This window comes from Stenella coeruleoalba (assembly GCF_951394435.1).
Source record: "Stenella coeruleoalba genome assembly, chromosome: 12".
Lineage (NCBI taxonomy): Eukaryota > Metazoa > Chordata > Mammalia > Artiodactyla > Delphinidae > Stenella > Stenella coeruleoalba.
Genome location: NC_137158.1, coordinates 47391751 through 47413596, shown reverse-complemented (window position 1 = coordinate 47413596; position 21846 = coordinate 47391751). Strand labels below are relative to the sequence as shown.

Sequence of the window (21846 nt, the reverse complement as noted above, 5' to 3'; positions counted from 1 at the left end):
GGTACTTCAACTGCGAAAGTCCTTGACCCCGCCAGGACCTCCAGTGGTCCTACTGCCTGTTCTCTGTCCCCAACTTCCCTCCTTAAATTCCAGTCAACTTGTATATCACTCCCTTGTACACACCACTCAATTTCCTTGCCCATCTCTCTCTTCATCTTATTCATTGGACCGAAGTATAATCCTGGTTATATTAAACTAATCAGTATAGCCCCCATGTAGCTGAACTTGGCAAAAACAAACAAGCAAAAAAGAAAAAGAAAAAAACCCCACCTACCTTGCTGACTGTTCTCATTTAAAATTCATGATCTCTAACCTCCAGTGGGTCCTAAATGCTATTGGGCAATCAGACTATTACCCTAGCCCATAATCTGTCCACCTTCTTAGATGGCTTTTTATGCTTTCTTTTCTCTCCTTTGACTCCAATACATCTTCCCCATCTTCACTTTCAGTGGACCCTGCTTCCTATTTGACTAACAAAACTGAGACAATCAAAAGAGAACTCCAGTGTTCTGCTGCCACCACATCTGTGCCTGTATCCCTGCTTTCCATCTGGCACTGTGGATGGACTGTCTATGCCCCTAGCCAAGGTCAGCTCCTCCAGTTGACCTCTGAATCCCAACCCCTTTTACTTACTTAAGGACATTGCTCTGGCAATTCTCCACTCTCTTCTGCACCCTCAAGTATTTTCTGTGTTATTTAAACAGTGATACAAACATGCTGTTTTTCCTCCCGTCTTAAGAAAAAAACCGAAGAACTCCATTGACCCCCCCACTTTCCCCTCCATATACTACCCATTCCTCTATTTCTCTTTACTGCAAAACTCCTTGGAAAAATTGAATATATTCACTGGCCTCAATATCTCTCCTCCCATCATTCTTTTGAACTCTTTTCAGTCCATCAAAATTCTTTCTCTCTAGTTAATAAATACAAACATCATCTTACTTCACTTACTGGCTAATTATTCTCCCTTCTTTATTTGCTTCCACAACAGCACACTCCCTTGGTTTTCTTCCTCTGTTTCTGGGCACTACTTCTCAGTCTCCTTTGCTGTTTCTTTACCATTCTTATTGCCTATAAATATTGGTGGGCCCAGAGCTCAGAACCGCTCCTCTTACTGGTCTGCACTTTTCCTTAGTGATCTCATCCAGGCATTTAAATAATGTCACTATATAGAAGGCAGATGACTCCCAGACTTTTATCTTCTGAATTTCAACTCAAGTAAATATACAATTGACTGACTGACATCTCTACCTGGGTGTCTGGTAGTCATCTTAACTAATTATCTCCAAAACTGAGTTCCAAAAGCTACCCCCATTGCAATAAATGGAAACTCCCTTCTCCTAGCTGCTCGCGGAAAAATCTGGTGGGATCCTTGTCACTTCTCTTTCTGTCACACTTCATATCCATCCTAAGTTATACTTTCAAAATGAGTCCAGAATCTGACACTTTTGTCCTCTACTCTGTTGCTACCACCCCACTCCAAGCTAGGATCACCTCTCACCCAGATTCAGATAGTAGGTTTCTAACTGCTCCTTGCTTCCACTCTTAGCCCCTTCAGTCTGTTCTTAAGACAGAAGCCTGAGTAATCCTGTAAAATATCATGCTCTGCTCAGAACCCTCCCCATACATCCTATTTCTCTCAGAGGAAAAGCCAGTGTCTTTAAACACCATACATTACCTGTCACCAGCACCTCCCTGACCTCATCTCCCACTACCTTCCTACAACCCCATGGGCTTTCTCAATCTTCCATACATGTCTTCCCTTCTCCTAGCTCAAGGCCTTTTACCTGCTATTTCCTTTGCCTGTAATAATCTTCTCTGATGTCCACATGGTACACGTTCTCACTTCCTTTCTGTCTTTCCTAAAATGTCACCATCTCAGGGAGGCCTTCCCTGGTCACATTATTTAAAATTGCATTGTCAACCTAATACTCCTTCTATACCCTCCTGTCTTTAGTTTTTCTCCTTAGCACTTATCACTATCTAGCATTCTGGACATTTTGCTTATTTTTATTTTGTTTATTGTCAATCTTGTCAACTAGAACAGAAGGCCTCTGAGAGCATGGAATTTTGTATTTCATTCCTTACTGTGGCCCCAGTAATTGCAACAGTGCCTGGCATATAATAGGCCCTCAAAATGTATGTGTTCAACGAAAGAATGAACATAGAAATGCTTTAAGCCACTATCTTATTCTAATTTTCCCTGTCATAAATTTTAGTTAAGTAAGGTACTTTTTCCTTGAAACACAGAAACGTAGCCATCCTTCTGCGTTCTCAAACTTTCATCATTGTCTTCGTTATCATCACTATCATCCTCACAACTACATTGTGAACCCAGCACTCTGCTAAACACCGTAACTCACGCTGGATTTTTTAAACCATGCTGTGACTCATTTTATTATTGAATACAGAGAGGATTCCCTATTATAATTTCTGCAAGAAGTGCTACTTTTAACCGTTACCAAGACATCTCCAGACTTTGTAGGGGAGACACTAAATGTGGGGGAGATGATAGGATGACAGATAACTGAGTGGGGCTTTTAGGGACTAAACGGAAGGGACTGACAACCATGAAAAGAGGGACAAGGCTTCCTTTCTGATGGAAACACCCATACATATTTCAAGGAGGTAGTAGAAACCAACAAGATCTGAGATCAGTTAGGTCAGACTTCAAGAAAATGACAAATCATGCTTCTAAGACACATGAGAGAGGGTCCTTTTCCTGTTCTCCTTTAAGAGCCAGTGTGTACTGAGTTCCGGGGCTACCCCTAATAACCTAGCGTGCAAGGCCCCAAATCAGTGCTTGTAATGAAGCTCTAGTGGAAGTTGAGAAAACAGAAGTACAAGTTAGATGCATAACCAAGGCTTCCAGTGGTGACCGAGGCAAGAGGAAACTTGCCTATTTTATTTCCACTGGGCATGGGTGAGGCGAATTGCTATACAAAGGCAATGGCTGTCTAATAACTCACAGTACTTTTATCATGTACACATTTCTAAATCACACACATATTTCTATTTTCTGGTAATTAAACTTTTCCCTATAACTGTATACAAAGAGTTTTGGTGGGAAAAGCGGAGGGAAAACAGTTGGTCACAGACTGGTCTTTTCCTCATTGTAAACATCCTCAGGAACGTTGAAGAAGTGCCATATGTACACAGCAGTGCCTGAAACTATTTGCCAGGAACTCTTATGTAAGTGTTTCCTTGTCCTTGGTAGTAACATTAACTTGTCAAAGAAACGTTCCTTGATATTGTTACCACATCTTAACTGTGGCTTAGTTTTCTTATGTGAAAAAATGATGATAAAAATGCTTGTTCTGTCTACCATATAAGGTTACTATAAAGATCTACAGAGAGAATGCACGTTAATGTGTTCTGAAAGCTATACATCACTATTCGAAAATATTATTACTATCCTCATCATAGTTGTTATTTGTTTTCACAACAATCTTGTGAGGTCAGTAACTATTACCAAGGAGGAATTTAAGGAACAGTAAGATTAAGTGTCTTGCCTAAAGTCCACAGCTTTTTGGTGGCCAAGTTGAAGTGAATTCAGACAGCCCAACTAGCTGCTATACCATACAAATCCATATACACTGCAAATTAGGGAGAGAAAAGGTTTCCAGAGTTGTATATCAACACTTATTTTCATGCCTTTGACCTAAAATGTTTAAACTTTTAAGGAGATACATTAAATAATCTTACAGCCATCCAAGTATCAGGTTAGAATCATAAACCTGTTTCTCCAGTGGGTCAGTCAAAACACATACAGAACAAGAGGAAAGGGTATGTTCCACATGGTGCTTACCCAAGTAGAAAAAGATATTCTTGGACCTTCAAAATTTGTTAAATTTACTAGTTTGGAAATAGGAATTATTATATTCTGTAGATGAAACAGTAATTTAGAACACCTGGTTTTTCAGTATCTATCACAACTGAAGACAGTCTCTGACTTAGCAATTCTCCTGATAGAACATTTAGACCTCAGAAATAAATTCTCAACTACATAGAAATACATGATATTCCTTGTAAAAATCCTTATAAGAATAAAAAAATTTTAACTTCAAACAAGTTAAATGTCTATAAAGAATTCATTAAATAAATTATGGTACATTTGTTCAATAAAAGACTGTTCAGCCACTTGAAAAAGTGAAGTAAGTTTATACGAACAGCGACTAAAAGGCCCTGCCATCTATTGTGAATGATGGAAACCAGTTGCAGAATAGTATAATTTTTGTATACATACTATATATAAAGATTGGGAAGACAAGTATCTAACTGGTAATACTAGTTTCCTCTAAAGGGTACATGATTGAGCAGACTTTCACTTTCTATGTTTTATTACTGTTTGAATTTTAATTACAATGAGCATGTTTTACTTCAGAATAAAAATGTTAAGAAAAATAATTTCTTAACCAGCCCATTTGCTGATCTGGTATTATTGCAATGAAAATCATTAAAAGCTGTTTTATATAACAAAAATAGAAAGTAAGTGGTAAAGAACATTCTAAAAGAGAATAATAATGATAAAGGTGAGAGAACTGCCAGGAGTCAGTAGTTCTTCCAGATAAAGTAACAATAATTAAATGATGCAATATTGAAACAAAAACAAACATAAATAAAATGGAATCTTAAAATCCAAATAAACTCATTTATATATTATATTTAAGCATTCAGTAAAATAAGCATCACATAATTCCAGGAAAGTGAATATTATTTAATAAATAATAAATTTATTTATTAAATAATATTTAATATTATTTATATTATATATATATATAATTGTAGGGAGGGATAATTGTAGGGAGGGATAATTGTAGTGCTGTATAGGGAAAATTGATTTAGATCGAAAACTTATACCCCAAATGAACTCTATGTCAGTTATTTGGTCACAGAAATGCAAAAAGAAAAAAAAAGTAAAGCATTAGTTACCAAAAATAAAGTTATGCTAACATATGAAGAAACATCATAACATTGGATTACTTGGACATTTTTTGTGTGTTTGAACTATTTCCTTAAGTCAACTTCCCAGAATAAAACTGTTGGTGTGCTCACGCACACACACACACACACACACACACACACACACACAAAACACACATTTACATGGTTCTTGACAGGAGTTGGGAATCAAATTCAGAGCACATGTTTTGAAAAATATGAGAGTACATATTTAGAGATAGAATTAAACAAAATATCTGAACTAAAGCCCATCCAGAACATCATATATTCTGTAATTAATTACAACAGGTAAAGTTAGAAACAACCTACGTCCACCATAGAAATAAAATAAATTATAACATTTCTTTATAACTAAATATTAAGATGCCACATAAAAAGATAAATATAAAGATTAGGCTGCAAAATGGAAATGGTTTATGATCTATAAGTGAAAAATTTTAGATGTTATGGGTACTTTACTTAATAAAGATTCTAAGGAAGCATAGAGAAATAGAAAATATTTGTGTTCAGGATGTGAGAATATGGGATAATTCTATGTTCCCTTTAATGTTATTTTAATAATATGTTATATATTTAAATATCATAATGGAGTATACTGAAATGTACAGATGATAAGAGTAAGATTGTTCCCATCAACTTGCAATTCTATTGCCACTAGTTAGGGCGAAAGTAGACTATGAAGTAAATGTAATAAATGTGAACTGGATGCCCTAAAGCACAGCTGCTATCTAATCCAGTTTTAATTGTCTGGAGGCTGACAATTAATTTAATTGTCTGGAGGCTGAGAAAAATCATGAAAAAAAGCAATGCCTGAAACCACATATGTTTCTAGCAGAAAAACTATCATAGAATGTCTATTAGATTTACCTTTGGGGACTGGGGGTTGTGACACTAAGCTCATAATTTGCTTCCATGCACAGCACATAACACTTGGTAGCTCAGACTCCACACTGGCAAAATGGCTATAATAAACTCACTTTTTCTTCTGATACTTGAGAATAGTCTATACTTAGAATTTTTAACGACCAAAAAGAAATGAAAAAAAACAGAAAGTACGTATATTTGAGCTGCAGAATACAGACTGTGAGCTAGTTGAGGGCAGAGACAGAACTCATCCTCTTCATATGTATCATGAGCATTTAGGAAAACTCCCCTACTCTGTAGGTGTGTATTAGTAGAACAATTTGGAATACTGTTGCCACCTAGTGGGCAATTATATTTTTACTTTTTATTTATGGTCAATAGTATAACAGGAACTAGGACCCTCATGGAACACTTTTAGAACAGCTTCATGATAAACACTTATATAGATGTTCCTGCTTAATTCAATACTAATGAATACAAGCATTAAACTAAAATATATTTTTATTAGTTTACCAAATAAAGTAATTAAGAAATGGTAATGTAAAAATATATTCTTAGGAGCGAAGAAGTTACTTTTAAATTGACTCCAAAAAAATTACAACTTTTAATTTTGGCAGGGCAATAATCCCTCATTTTCAACTTATATACATTTTTTTCCTTGGGGAAAAGTATAGAAATTGCCCTTATAGAACTTGCTCTTTCTTCCTAAATATTCAAACTATAATAAATACATACGAACAAAATCTTCACAAAAAATTTAAAAACTTTTTCACCATTTATTCATTCATTTAATATTTCTTGTTGTAGCCTTTCCCTTTTCACTTAAGGAAGATCCTTTACACTTCTGTAAGGTCAGTTAAGTATAGATGAACACTTTCAGTTTTTTCCCGCCCTAGAAGCTTGTTCTCTCCCCTTCAATTATGAATGATAACCTTGCTGGGTAGAGAATCCTAGGTTATAGTTGTTTTTTTTTTTCTTCAAGCACTTTAAATATGTCATGCCACTCCCTTCTGGCCTTATAACTCAATTTTTTAATAAAACACTTACACAACTATCAAGTGCTTTGATGGACTCTTAGAGCAGTCCAGCTTTTTATGAACTAGGTTTCAAGATTTTAAATGACTACTAGAGGAAGCTAGGAAACACTTCAAACTCAGAACATGATGTTTGTAACAGAAGTAAAGACTACTTAACATTTAGGTACCTATGCCTCCATTCCTATTTAACCTTTTTTGCATCATCTAAACAGAACTTTGTTATTGAATCAATGTTTCACCCAGTCAGTGTCATAAATTCTTTTGTTTTAGAGTTAGCATTTAGTCAAAGTACACATGGACCTTCCAATAACAAGTATATATTCAAGGAGACAGCTGTTTTTGATACTTTTAATGCTTTATTTTTGGACAGCCTAGCAGGGATAACTCTTGGATGTTTTGTAGTACTAAGCTTTTGAGAAAAGGTGTTTAATCTACACTTTCTGGTTGAATGAAAGAATGAAGGAATAATGAACAAATAATAGCTGATTTTTAACCTCTATAACATTCTCTCTCCTAGGCTATACAGTTTTAATCTTAAAAAATTTCCCTAGATTTTGGGTTTTTTACCCAACCCAGACCTCTTGTTGGAGAGCTCTGATAATTTAAATGATTTGTGGTATTAGTGCCCTGCCAATTATCCTTAACAAATTCTGTTGTTAATCTTCATTATCACGATCATAAATAGTAAATAATAATTAAGTGTCCATTTGTAGATAGTGGTGAAAGGAGAAATATGAAAAAAAACTACCTGAGACTCTGTCATCTTATTTAGCTATGCCTAGATATTATTAGACTTCACATTGGAAATTAGAAATCAGTATGAGTAGCCCCAAGTAAAAAGGTTCAGAAGAGAAAAAAGAAAATTATTTTGATAAGTTGATTTTTTAAATTCCTGAATAGGGAAAACATTCAAATAGGCCAGTTCTCTGTCTCCAAGAAAACATGACCATATAAACCAAGAGAGAGACAAGCAGCTGAAGGAAGCTGAGGAACTGTATGAAGGCATGTAGGACAAGAGGTAATTGTCTTAAGGGAATATAAGGCGGCATCATTCACATCATGATTATGAAATAATAGCCCTTCTTCAATTGTAACTATATAAGTAAGGTATTATATTGTACACTTATAATGGGTAGGATTAATTTTGCAAGACCACTTCCCTATACGTGTATGAGGAGGGTGGCGTGGGACACGGAGCTGGAGAAGCACTGGCAAGTCATCATAAAAGGCTATTGCAGGATGCAGATTTGAAGCACATAAAGTCATAATTGTGCCTCAAGTGTGAAAAGTCTGTAGCAAATTCAGTGTTGGGGATCACAAAATCCTCACTTTGTCATACAAGATTATTACTAGGGGGCTTCCCTGGTGGTGCAGTGGTTGAGTGTCCGTCTGTCGATGCAGGGGACGCGGGTTCGTGCCCCGGTCCAGGAAGATCCCACATGCCGCGGAGCAGCTGGGCCCGTGAGCCATGGCCGCTGAGCCTGCGCGTCCGGAGCCTGTGCTCCGCAACGGGAGAGGCCACAGCAGTGAGGGGCCCGCGTACCGCAAAAAAAAAAAAAAAAAAAAAAAAAAAAAAAAAAAAAAAAAAGATTCTTACTAGGAATTTTGGAGTTTGAAATTGATCACTGGAGCCAGAGGATGCTCCACCAAAAATGATTAGCAATTACACACAATCTGACATATATGAGTCTTAACAGACATTCAAGTAGGCTACAAAAATAACCTTTCAGCCAACGAATGTGAGAGACATGACCATTGCAGATGCCTCTTCACCGTCCTGGGGGCAGTTTGCATAAATAGTACTTCATAAATATGCATATATTTCAGATTTGCTATTTCTAGAACGAATACAAGCTATGTATTATTGAAAGTATGAAAGGTTTTGATCAGTGCAGGAGCAGTTAATCCAACCTGGTTTCTTCTGAATGTATTTTTTCAGACTAATGTTTAGAACAATGGGACAATAAGCAACTCAACTGTCAGAACTCAGCCATGCCCTGATGAGTGCTGGTCACACACACAGTGCCTACCCAGCTATACAAGCCAGAACTAAACTGTGATGTCAATTGATAGTTGTTGTGCATCACTATTAGCACAGAGTAATTCAATGTAACCTACCTACCTGTGCTTAGTGACATTTTAAACGTCTAGGGATATGACAAGGGCATAGATTTGAATCAGACTATGCAAAATATCAAAGCAGAAGACTTTGAAAGAGTCCTCCCTGCCTCATTATAATATTTTTTCAGGTCGTTTCTGTAGTCTGTGGATAGGGATGTAGGATGCAGGGTTAGGAAAAAAAATAGGAAAGAGATTGGCACCATGAAAGTTTTTTACGATAACATCCATGTTTTAGAAAACTATCTCTGGAAGCTAGGCAGAGAAAGGATTGGAGAAAAAACTGACCAGAGACGAGGAAAATACTTTGGAGGTCATTACAATAGATGGTTGAGAGAGAATAAAATACTGAACTACAGCAATGAAAATGGGATTTAAAAGGAATAACATGAAGAGCTGTATATAGATCTTTTTTGGGGGGTTTGAGATCTCATTTTGAGCTTTTGCTGGTGTCCTCAGCACATGCTTAGTACCTGGCAGGTAATCAGGCGCTTGCCTGGACCACCCACTTGATAAGGTTGCCGGAACCACTGGAGGCCACTGTAAGCTGGGTCTGCAGGGAAACTGTCACTTTAGTAACTTTCCCTACAGAGAGACTAGTAGGGGATGGGAAAGCAAGTTAGTTAAGGTCCCTCCCAGCTCCTCCTTTGGAAGCAAGGCATTTTCTGATGAGGGAATATAGTGCCAGCCAGACTGGGAACTTCTTGGGGACTGCAGCAATCTTTGCATTTCCTGCCTTAGCCCAGTGCAGAGCACACACTAGCTTTCAACAATAAAAAATAATAATAATTTTTAAGTTACCACACTTTCCACTTAATCTATGAAATCACTTTATTTAAAAATTATTCCTAGCTATAGCAGTATACCTTAAGAAGTAATAAATTAACTGTAGGAAATGGGAACATAAACCATACTAATCAAAACAAGTCTTGAAGGAACAAAACTGAAAATAGTATATGCAAATTAGATGAACCATTGGACTGAGAAATAACATAGTACAGAACGTGTAAACTGAAACCACTGTGGATTAATAATAAACTCTGTGAGGAGCAAAGATTTTTGTATGCTTACCTGCTATGCTGTAACCTCAGAGCCCAGAACAGTACCCAGCACATAGGAGACATTTAATGAACATTTGTTCAATGAACAAACGAACTGTCCTGGTTTAAAAGAAAGAAAGAAAGGAATATAATTAGTTTTTCTTCTATTAGAAGTTGATTCGAGTTTTTGTTTTTGTTTTTGTTTTTTTTTTTGGTTGTTGTTCCAATTCTAGAGCTAAAGAAAACATCTCTCATGCAACTGTGTTTTTTTTTAATGTAGAACACTGCCGAATAGTGATATTTCAATTGCATCAGGAACAGAGAACAGAATGCAAACTGTTCTTTCTCTCATGACATAAGCCACGATTCTCTTGCCCTGTGGTTCTGCAATGCTAGAGAAGCTTGAGAGAGAAAATCATGTGTAGATACCTGACATTTGGTTCTCTCCAGGGAAATAAACTTAGTTAGTTTAATATTCCTTGCTTATTATATATATAAAATTATAATATATTATAATATTACAGTAATATATAATATTACTGATTGGCTGTTTCACACAGATGTTTTTCTCTAGCTCTATGGGTATTTTCAGTGATGTGAAGAAAAATAAAATATTAAAGGAGAAAACAACACATTTGAATAATGGGAGAATTTTCAAGTAGCATATTCCTGCAACCATCAAATATTATCTATGGTAACGTACTTTTTCAGGTAGGAATTCATTCTGTTCATCATGCAGCATGTCCTCAAGTATTCAGTCTTTTCTTAAACTAGCCCAGATAGAGTCTATTTCATTATTGAAGATTTTCATTCATTTTTTCATCTATTTAACAGATTAAAATTAAGTATCTACTAAGTGCCAATGTTTCAGCTACACCCTTAGGGAGCTCATTGCCTCCTACAGTTCCCTACAAGAGATTTCATGAATTAAAATGCTCTTGTGTTTGGGGACTAGTTAAAGAATGTGAAGGGAAAGAAACATCTTTGAAGTGTTATGAACGTACCAGGCACATTTAGAGGGGCATCTCTAACCATCCTTTTTAAATAGCGTCCACCCCCATGCCTGCTTACTTTTTTTCATCCTGCTTTTTTTTTCTTCATCTACTAATCCCCACTTGACATTGTTCACTGCTCTATACCCAGATCTGAGAAGTCGCTGGCATAGAGTAGGGTTTTTTTTGTAGTTGTTGCATGAACGAACTTGAAAGGAAGCAACTCTTATTTTACAAATGAGACCAAGACAAATGACTTAAATGATTTGCTTATAATTGTGTAACCCTTAAATCACAAATTAGGGGATTAAACCTTAGTGTGAAGGCAAAGCTCATGGTTCCTTCCACAATTGTGTCTCTAACTGCATATTTCTTTACTGAGATATGAATCTGTCCTCTTTTGTTAAAACGCCATTATGTGAAAGACGCAGAATTACAGAGATCTTGCCTTCAAGAGCCTGGACAGTCTAGTTAGGAAGGAAAGAAATATGTGGGGATCCAACTAAAAGTAGGGCAGTGTCTGTGTTGGGAAGGGACCTCCAAGACAGTAAGGAGGAGGGTGCGGTAGCCTGGGGCTGGGTCCTGGAGAGCACTTTAACGTGGCTGGGGTCTGTTGTCCCTGGAATGTGAGGAAGTAGACTAGGTAGATTCCTTCGGAGTAGCCAGCTTTCCTACAAGCCCTTTCTCTGAGTCCCTGTTCCCATTTAGATACCAGAGAAACGTGGATTCTCCCCTCTTTTTGAGAGGGAAGATAGAAAAAAAGCTCATTTTGAAGGGAGTTTGAAGAGTTTGTGGTCTAAGAAATAAAGAGGTGGAGAAAACCAGTGGTAGGAACTGAGGTCGTTTTACCTGGAAAAGAGAAAAGGACGGGAGTGGAGAGTGGGGTGAAGAGCTAACTTCAAAAAACCTCTTCATGGGAAAATCAGAAGTTCGTTGAAAGTCCTGACACTTACTTGGTAAACATCTGAAGCGACCTGAACTTGAAGGCCTGACTGTTGCCCTTCTCTGGAGGAGAGAGTTTAGATTTATTCTCCTGGGCACCAAACAGTGGAACCTAAAAAGCTCTGACGGAAACTCGTTTCTACTCCACACCAAGAAACGCCTTTAACACGAGCGGCACGGAGCTGCCTCAGGGGGAAAGTAGTCCCGCCGTCAGGTCGCTACCGGGCCCCGCCTGGCGACCGTCTCAGCCCCCGTCCCGGGTCGCCGGCTGGGGGCGCAGTCCGGGAACCCAGGAGGCGCACGACAGACTCCGGCTGCGCATCCGGGGCTCCCCTGGTAGCTGCGCGGGGCGGGGCAGGCGTCCCGGGAGCTCGGTCCCTGGCTCCGGCTGGGTTTCGGCCGGGAGACCAGGGCGCAGCTTGCTCGCCAACGTCGGGCGCCTCCTGCATATCCGCCTCGGGCGCATCCCCCGCTGCGCCCCGGGAGCGCCCCCAGAAGCCGCGCGGCTGCCCGTCACGTCTCTCCGGCCCCCCCGGTCACCCCCAGTACTCCAGCGGCTGGGCCCCCGGCGGCTCAGAGCCCCCAGGCTCCTGTGAGCAGGGACTGGGAACTGCCTGGGAGGGAGGGGTCCGCGGAGAGGCGGACGAGGAGCCGGGGCTGGGGGACGGAGGCGTGAGCGTGCACTGGTCTCTGTGCCGTCTCTCGGTGCCTCCGTACATCCCTGTCGCTGTCGCAGCAGGGAAGGCCCATAGGGTTCCCGCCGAGCACAAGCCGTCGCAATTAGACAGGGAAATCCTGCTGTGGACCGGGCGTTTCACAAAGATGGAGGAGATCCCGCCTCGGACTCCGTAAGTGTGGCCTGTGCCCGGCCCGGGTTGCGTGCGCCCGGCAGGGTCGGCGCCGGGCCTGGGGGTCTCGGGGTCCATCCACTTCCCGACCAATGCGCACCCTGGAGCGGAGGCGGCCGCGGAGCCACACAGGTCTTCACAATAACACCTACCACCTTAAGGAATTTACCCACGCCCCCCGAGTGCGGTTAAATGCCAGGCTCCGTGATTGGGCTGTGGGAGCTAAGCTAAGCTTACAGAAAGATTCTTGAAGTCGGGTGAAAATCCAGAAGTTCAGTGGGCACTTCCACCGTCGCTTAGATGCCCGCCCCCAGCGAGCTCCGGGCCATGAGACAGTGGAGTATACTTAGGCCAAACGGAAGGCACCGGCCTTGCGTGCACCCGGGTGGCTGAGAGGGAGAAGGGCTCTGGCCTGGGAGGGGAGGGCGGCTCCCTGAAGCACCCAAGGAAGCATCATGGCTCGAGGGGTGGCTAGAGAGTCTCTGGGAAGAAGCCACATCCATGTGACCTCCTCTTCTGGGGTGGGAGATGTCAGGTGTACGCGGTCCTGCAGCCCTCTTGAGTACGGGTTTACTCGGACTGGGACCCACGGCGCATCAGCGTCGCTGGCCTCTTCATCATCCCAAACCCAGGACAGAGATTCGCTTAATAAAACTTAAGCTGACAACTTCAACTCCAGGGTAAATTTAATATTTTTTTTTTAAAAAGTAAATGTAACCTGTAAAAACCATCTTTCTACAGCTTCAGTTTATGCAAAGCCCAAAAATCTTCCGGGAATTTTACAAGGCAGTGGTTACAAGGGGAAGGAAGGAAACTAAGGATAACATCAATCTACTACTTTTTGAACTGATCTCAAAAAAAAACGGGAGACTAGAACTATAAAATCAAATAAAGATTTCAGATGTTCAAATATTATATTTATATGATGTAATCAATGCCTATTAGAATGGATAATGGAAACTGGGCCTACATCTTGTGCTGTGCATATTGCCTACACTTTTATTGATTGTTAATTTATTAGTCACCAAAAGCATCTCAAATAAATGGAAAACAAAATAAGGCGGGAAATGTTCATTCAATAATGAATTCTCAAACATTTTTATTCCTTTCTTGTATCAAATTATTTAATGAGGAATGGACATGGAATTTGAAATAACATGGAATTTGAATTCTATTTTCAGCATTTATTCAACCACGAAGATGTTTTTTAATATTATAAAGCAAATTTTGTTTTCCTTGAGATCTATAGCCTCTAAACTAAAGACTTAGCCCAAAGAAGAAATTAGCCCCAGAAAAGCTTAAAAAGACCATGCTCAGTGTTTTTGGATTTTGAATTCTAGTGCTACACAACAGAGTAATCAAGAATGTAAAGAACCTGCATTATTGTAAATTAATGCTTGTCAAGAGAACCTAGATCCATTTTAGCATGGCTGCATATGTGAAGAGACCCATTTTACAGAAATAATTTAATTTCCCCAGGATCACAGTCAAAAGAAATATTATAGGGCTTCCCTGGTGGCACAGTGGTTAAGAATCCGCCTGCCAATGCAGGGGACACGGGTTGGAGCCCTGGTCTGAGAAGGTCCCACGTGCCACAGAGCAACTGGGCCCATGCGCCACAACTACTGAGCCTGCGCTCTAGAGCCCGTGAGCCACAACTACTGAGCCTGCGTGCCACAACTACTGAATCCCGCGTGCCTGGAGCCCATGCTCTGCAACGAGAGAAGCCATCGCAATGAGAAGCCCACGCATCACAGCAAAGAGTCTCCCTGGATTACCACAACTAGAGAAATCATGCACGCAGCAATGAAGACCCAACGCAGCCAAAATAAAATAAAATAAAAAGAAATATTATAAACAGAAGAATTTAACTTTGAGCAAGGTGCCTAGAAAAAGTATTGTAGTTTTGGGTTGAAAACATGAAAGTATTTGAATATTTTATTATTTTCTATAATTTTTTAAAAGCATTGCTATTTAGGAGAGCTATGCCTCCTAAGCTAAGTGTTAGATTTACAATATAAACAGCTTTCATTTTTATGCTTTTAATGGACATATAATTAAGTGACCTATAATTTTTGGACCATACACTAATGATATTTAATAATAACTGTACTTTTTCTTTTCTTTTCAGTGTTAAACTAATTTACACTAATGATATTTAATAATGACTGTACTTTTTCTTTTCTTTTCAGTGTTAAACTAATTTGGTATAGCTGTTCAAAGCCAGATGGATGGGTAAAAAAGATCAGATCTTTCAGGTTCCATCTGGAACAAAAGTCAACAACAAGTATAATCTAATAATGTGCTAAAATTCATCTGTTGACAACTACCTTCAAACTTACATTAATCTGCCTAAAATCTGAGGAAAGCAGGCTAGATATTGGTTTTCTGTGTTCTTTCAACTAGTGGAAAGTTAAAGAAAAAAATTTTCATTTTTAAGAAGAATTGCAAATTGTCTTCCTGGAATTCTTTTTTTATGTGACTACATTCTATTTAAACTTGACAAAGATAAAAAATACTGCTGAATACATTCTCAAAAGTCATTCTTTAATTGTATGTATTTATAAACTGCCACTTCATGTTACTGCAAATTGTTAAAATTTATTTTATCATAAAGGCCTACAGGCATGATTACTTTTGTAACACTACTTTGCTAAAATCTGGATAACTTGCATATAACTTTATTAATAAATAAGACTATGCAGTATTCAAGTAAGCATATAAAATGTCAGAATAATAATAAGAAAATGAAGGTGTGTTTGTCTTTTCTTCAACAAATCATTGTGATTTTGATCACTTCTTTTGAAAACTTCATGCAGAAGCCACGAAGGAAAACCCTAATAGACATTCTCACAAAATGTATAATGTATAATAGCAGTATAATAAGAGTCATCTTCACAAAATGTAAAATAGTCTCTTTAATGGAGTCAGGATGGGAGGGGGCAAGAAGAGATTTGGAGGCTAGTGAAAAACCAAAATGATGAAAATAAGTTTTCGGAAACAACCTGTTCAAAACTGAAAACAAAGCCCACTTAATAACACAGGGGCCAAATGAACATGAGTCATAGACATACATAGGCATTAATTCTTACTTTTATCCCAGTCAGTGAAACAAAAATAATGGAGAGTCAGGTCATAATCTCCAGTAGTTATATTTTGAACAGTTAGAAACCAAATATACTGCATTGTCATTTCATAGTGGCTAACATTATTTAGGACCTGAATAAATACCTGTTAACTTGAAATCGGTAAGATAATGGGCTAGCATTTGGAAATATTTCACATCTGCCATTTGCATTCAGGGACACTTTTGGAATATTTACATAAAAAATCATTGTTTATTATGCCAGTCAGAAAATCATATTGCTTTAATATAATTAACAGAATACACATCTTGGTTTAGGCCAGAAACGATAGATGCTGCAAGAAACAAAGCGCGAGTGAAAGCTTGTTACATAATGATCGGACTCACAATCATCGCCTGCTTTGCAGTGATAGCGTCAGCCAAAAGGGTGAGTACCTCTTTAAAGTAAAGATAGACTTGTGAATTTTAAGAAGGATTATGAGCTTTATTCTCCTTTGGGGGATTATTGCTGTTTTCTCAATGTAAGAACAATTTCATCTCAGACACCTTAAGCCACCTGCATATATTTATCATACTGGAAACAGCATTGTTCATGGAAATTTGAGTCAACAAATTAACTATATGGACAGGAGGGACAGAAGTTTGTTTCCATTTATAAGATAAGCAAAAACAAAAATAACAGTTTATAACATGGTTAAAATCTGCACAGGAAGAACTTTGTTGTATGAAAGTTATCCAGACTACATCATTCCTTAAATCATGAACTCAGTTAGCTATTGCATAGAATCATGAAATAGTTAGAAGTGCAAAAGTTGGAAATGAGGACCAAGGCGGGCTAGTTTGCCTGTATCCTGTGTATAAGCCCTTTCCTTGTCATCTCCAATATGTAGTTTCTAGAGGGGAATTAAGAGCTAATTACTGTCTAATTTTGCTTCTTGCTTCCCCAGATTCTTTCATCTGCTGATCACTTTTTGCCACGAAGAGCAGCCCCACAAATATTGGGAGATACCTGATACTCCTCTGTGAGTCATCTTTTCTCTACTCTTAATTTCTCCATCCCTAACAGCTTTCCTCTATTTTGAGCTCTCCTCTGGACACACTCCAGTTTATCAGTGTCCCTCTTCATTGTGATACCTGCAACTGAGTCCCTTAGAGTGCGATTATAACCTCTTTGTTTTTGAACACTGCATTTCAGTAACACAGCCAGAGTTGGAAATAGATTTTGGCAGCCACATCACACAGAATAGTTTGCCTGGATCCGTCTTCACTCTCTAGGCACATTTAGCCAATGACCATTCTGCCTAGACCTATGGTCCTGCTCTTCTTTACTTCTCAGGTTTTCAAGGGTATTTGAGCCCAATATTTCACACAGGGACTTGGTCTTCTGAGCTTACTGATGTTATATACATGTCTACTCATTTCTGTTGGCTCAGCAAAGAGCTTATGCTTTGAAATTATTCTCATCAAATGGAAAATTTCTTAAATGTTTGCTGGGCTGAACACTTAAACATAGAAATAAAGAAATTCAGTCATCTCTTGTTTTTAACCTATCCTAGATAAAATGACTGTCTACCCAGTTGGTGATTCTCTAGCTCCTAAACGATAGATTGGATTTTGATACTACCTGGACCCTCCGTGTTTCATACCATCTTCCCTTGGTTCCTTATGCTTCAGCCACACTAGTTCTTTTTTGTTTTTTAAGGCGTCAGACCCTTTATTCTCTCTAGGCTTTCCTTCCTTCTCTTGGCCTTACTGTAGCTGACTCATTCTCCTTCTTCTCAGTGAGAGCTTCCGTGACCACCCCATCTGAAATGGCCTTGCTCAGGCACTCACTATTTTATTATCTTTCCAACTGCTCATGAGTAAGTCGTTATATACCAGCAATCCTGTTGACTCCACTTAAGACTATATGCACAATTGGACCACTCCTCACCATCTCTCTTGATATCACCCTGGTCTGAAATAACCACCATCTGTTGCCTAGTTTATTGCAGTATCTTTTAAATGGTCTTACTCTGTCTCTCTTGCCTCTCTCCAATTCACCTTTCATTTTGAATAATTAACGCATGTACCCTAAATAAGATGGTGTCATATAGAGATGGAGAAATGGTTAGCAATTTGAGATGTATTGGGGGGTCAAAAGGATAGAATTTTGTGGTAAATTCAATGTGGGAAGAGGAGAGAAAAAGGAAGAATGACATCAAAACGCCTGGGTTTTTGCTTTGAGCACCTAGGTGGATGGTGCTGCCATTTGTTGAGATGTCTAAGGCTGGGGAAAGAACTGATAGGCATGACAGGCAAAATATGTCAAGTCCTCTATTTCAGATATACTGAATGTGAGATGCATATTAGACTTCCATCACTATCTATTTTTATTTTTTCCGCTAAGGACTTTGTATGTTCTTCAGTCTGAGGACCTATAGCTTTCCTCACTTCTGAAAAAGTCTAAGCTGTTATCACTTCAAATATGGCCTCTTTCCCCATTCTGACTATTCTTCCCACCTGTTAAAAATATATGTTGGGGGGGAGACCTTCAAGATGGTGGAGGAGTAAGACGTGGAGATCACCTTCCTCCCCACAAATACATCAAAAATACATCTACATGTGGAACGACTCCTACAGAACACCTACTGAACGCTGTCAGAAGACCTCAGACCTCCCAAAAGGCAAGAAACTCCCCACGTACCTGCATAGGGCAAAAGGAAAAACAGAGACAAAAGAATAGGGATGAGACCTGCACTTCTGGGAGGTAGCTGTGAAGGAGGAAAAGTTTCCACACACTAGGAAGCCCCTTCACTGGTGGAGACAGAGGGTGGGTGGGTGGGGGAAGCTTTGGAGCCATGGAGGAGAGCGCAGCAATAGGGGTGTGGAGGGCAAAGCGGAGAAATGCCTGCGCAGAGGATCGGTGCCGACCAGCACTCACCAGCCTGAGAGGCTTGTCTGCTCACCCCGCGGGGCAGGTGGGGGCCAAGAGCTGAGGCTCGGGCTTCGAAGGTCAGATCCCAGGGAGAGGACTGGGGTTGACTGCGTGAACACAGCCTGAAGGGGGCTAGTGCGCCACAGCTAGCCGGGAGGGAGTCTGGGAAAAACTCTGGAACTGCCTGAGAAGCAAGAGACCATTGTTTTGGAGTGCACAAGGAGAGGGGATTCAGAGCACCGCCTAAACGAGCTCCAGAGATGGACGCGAGCCGCGGCTATCAGCACAGACACCAGAGACGGGCATGAGATGCTAAGGCTGCTGCTGCAGCCACCAAGAAGCCTGTGTGTGAGCACAGGTCACCATCCTAACCTCCCCTCCCGGGAGCCTGTGCAGCCTGCCACTGCCAGGGTCCCGTGACCCACAGACAACTTCTCCAGGAGAACACACCGTGTGCCTCAGGCTGGTGCAACGTCACACCGGCCTCTGCCGCCACAGGCGCACCCCGCATTCTGTACCCCTTCCTCCCCCCCCCGCCTGAGCGAGCCAGAGCCCCCAGATCAGCTGCTCCTTTAACCCCGTCCTTTCTGAGTGAAGAACAGGCGCCCTCAGGTGACCTACACACAGAGGCAGAGCCAAATCCAAAGCTGAGCCCCTGGGAGCTGTGAGAACAAAGAAGAAAAAGGGAAATCTCTCCCAGCAGCCTCAGGAGCAGCAGATTAAATCTCCACAATCAACTTCATGTACCCTGCATCTGTGGAATACCTGAATAGACAACGAATCATCCCAAAGTTGAGGTGGTGGACTTTGGGAGCAACTGTAGACTTGGGGATTGCTTTCTGCATCTAATTTGTTTATGGTTTTATGTTTATCTTAGTTTAGTATTTACAGCTTATTATCATTGGTAGATTTGTTTATTGATTTGGTTGCTCTCTTTCTTTTTGTTTTTAATATATATATATATTTTTTCCTTTTTCTCTTTTTGTGAGTGTATATGTGTATGCTGCTTTGTGTGATTTTGTCTGTATAGCTTTGCTTTTGCCATTTGTCCTAGGGTTCTGTCTGTCATTATTATTATTATTTTGCATAGTTTTTAGTACTTGTTATCATTGGTGGATTTGTTTTTTGGTTTGGTTGCTCTCTTCTTTCTTTTTTTATTTTAATAACTCTCTTTTATTTTATTTTTTCTTTCTTTCTTTCTTTTCTCCCTTTTCTTCTGAGCCCTGTGGCTGACAGGGTTTTGTGCTCCAGCTGGATGTCAGGCCTGAGCCTCTGAGGTGAGAGAGCCAACTTCAGGACATTGGTCCACAGAGACCTCCCAGCTCCACGTAATATCAAACGGCAAAAGCTCTCCCAGAGATCTCCATCTTAGCACTAAGAGCCAGATCCACTCAACGACCAGCAAGCTACAGTGCTGGACACCCTATGACAAACCACTAGCAAGACAGGAACACAACCCCACCCATTAGCAGAGAGCCTGCCTAAAATCATAATAAGTCCAAAGACACCCCAAAACACAACACCAGACGTGGACCTGCCCACTAGAAAGACAAGATCCAGCCTCATCCACAAGAACACAGGCACTAGTCCCCTCCACCAGGAAGCCTACACAACCCACTGAAACAATTTTAGCCACTGGGGACAGACACCAAAAACAACGGGAACTATGAAAATGCAGGCTGCAAAAAGGAGACCCCAAATACAGTAACATAAGAAGAATGAGAAGACAGAAAAACACACAACAGATGAAGGAGCAAGATAAAAACCCACCAGACCTAACAAATGAAGAGGAAATAGGCAGTCTACCTGAAAAAGAATTCAGAATAATGATAATAAAGATGATCCAAAATCTTGGATATAGAATAGAGAAAATGCAAGAAACATCTAACAAGGACCTAGAAGAACTAAAGATGAAACAAGCAACAATGAACAACACAACAAATGAAATTAAAAATACTCTAGATGGGATCAATAGCAGAATAACTGAGGCAGAAGAACGGATAAGTGACCTGGAAGATAAAATAGTGGAAATAACTACTGCAGAGCAGAATAAAGAAAAAAGAATGAAAAGAACTGAGGACGGTCTCAGAGACCTCTGGGACAACATTAAACGCACCAACATTCGAATTATAGGGGTTCCAGAAGAAGAAGAGAAAAAGAAAGGGACTGAGAAAATATTTGAAGAGATTATAGTTGAAAACTTCCCTAATATGGGAAAGAAATAGTTAATCAAGCCCACGAAGCACAGAGAGTCCCATACAGGATAAATCCAAGGAGAAACACACCAAGACACATATTAATCAAACTGTCAAAAATTAAATACAAAGAAAACATATTAAAAGCAGCAAGGGAAAAACAACAAATAACAAAAAAGGGAAAACCCATAAGGTTAACACCTGATCTTTCAGCAGAAACTCTGCAATCCACAAGGGACTGGCAGGACGTATTTAAAGTGATGAAGGAGAAAAACCTATAACCAAGATTACTCTACCCAGCAAGGAACTCATTCAGATTTGATGGAGAAATTAAAACCTTTACAGACAAGCAAAAGCAGAGAGAGTTCAGCACCACCAAACCAGCTTTACAACAAATGCTAAAGGATCTTCTCTAGACAAGAAACACAAGAGAAGGAAAAGACCTACAATAACAAACCCAAAACAATTAAGAAAATGGGAATAGGAACATACATATCGATAATTACCTTAAATGTAAATGGACTAAATGCTCCTACCAAAAGACACAGACTGGGTGAATGGATACAAAAACAAGACCCATATATATGCTGTCTACAAGAGACCCACTTCAGACCTAGAGACACATAGAGACTGAAAGTAAGGGGATGAAAAAAGATATTCCATGCAAATGGAAACCAAAAGAAAGCTGGAGTAGCAATTCTCATATCAGACAAAATAGACTTTAAAATAAAGACTATTAGAAGAGACAAAGAAGGACACTACATAATGATCAAGGGATCGACCCAAGAAAAAGAGATAACAATTGTAAATATTTATGCACCCAACATAGGAGCACCTCAATACATA

At 39.7% G+C, this 21846-nt stretch overlaps 1 protein-coding gene across 1 annotated transcript; it reads left to right on the top strand.

The window, feature by feature from the left end:
- Positions 1 to 1426: 1426 nt before the first annotated feature.
- On the top strand, positions 1427 to 20544 carry FAM162B (family with sequence similarity 162 member B; the record flags this gene model as incomplete). The annotated part of the gene is given in 5 exon segments (XM_079939608.1): positions 1427 to 1514; positions 12076 to 12482; positions 12484 to 12803; positions 16207 to 16315; positions 16836 to 20544. Coding segments are annotated over 5 exon segments (990 nt in total). The 3' UTR covers positions 16902 to 20544.
- Between the last annotated feature and the right edge of the window lie 1302 nt (positions 20545 to 21846).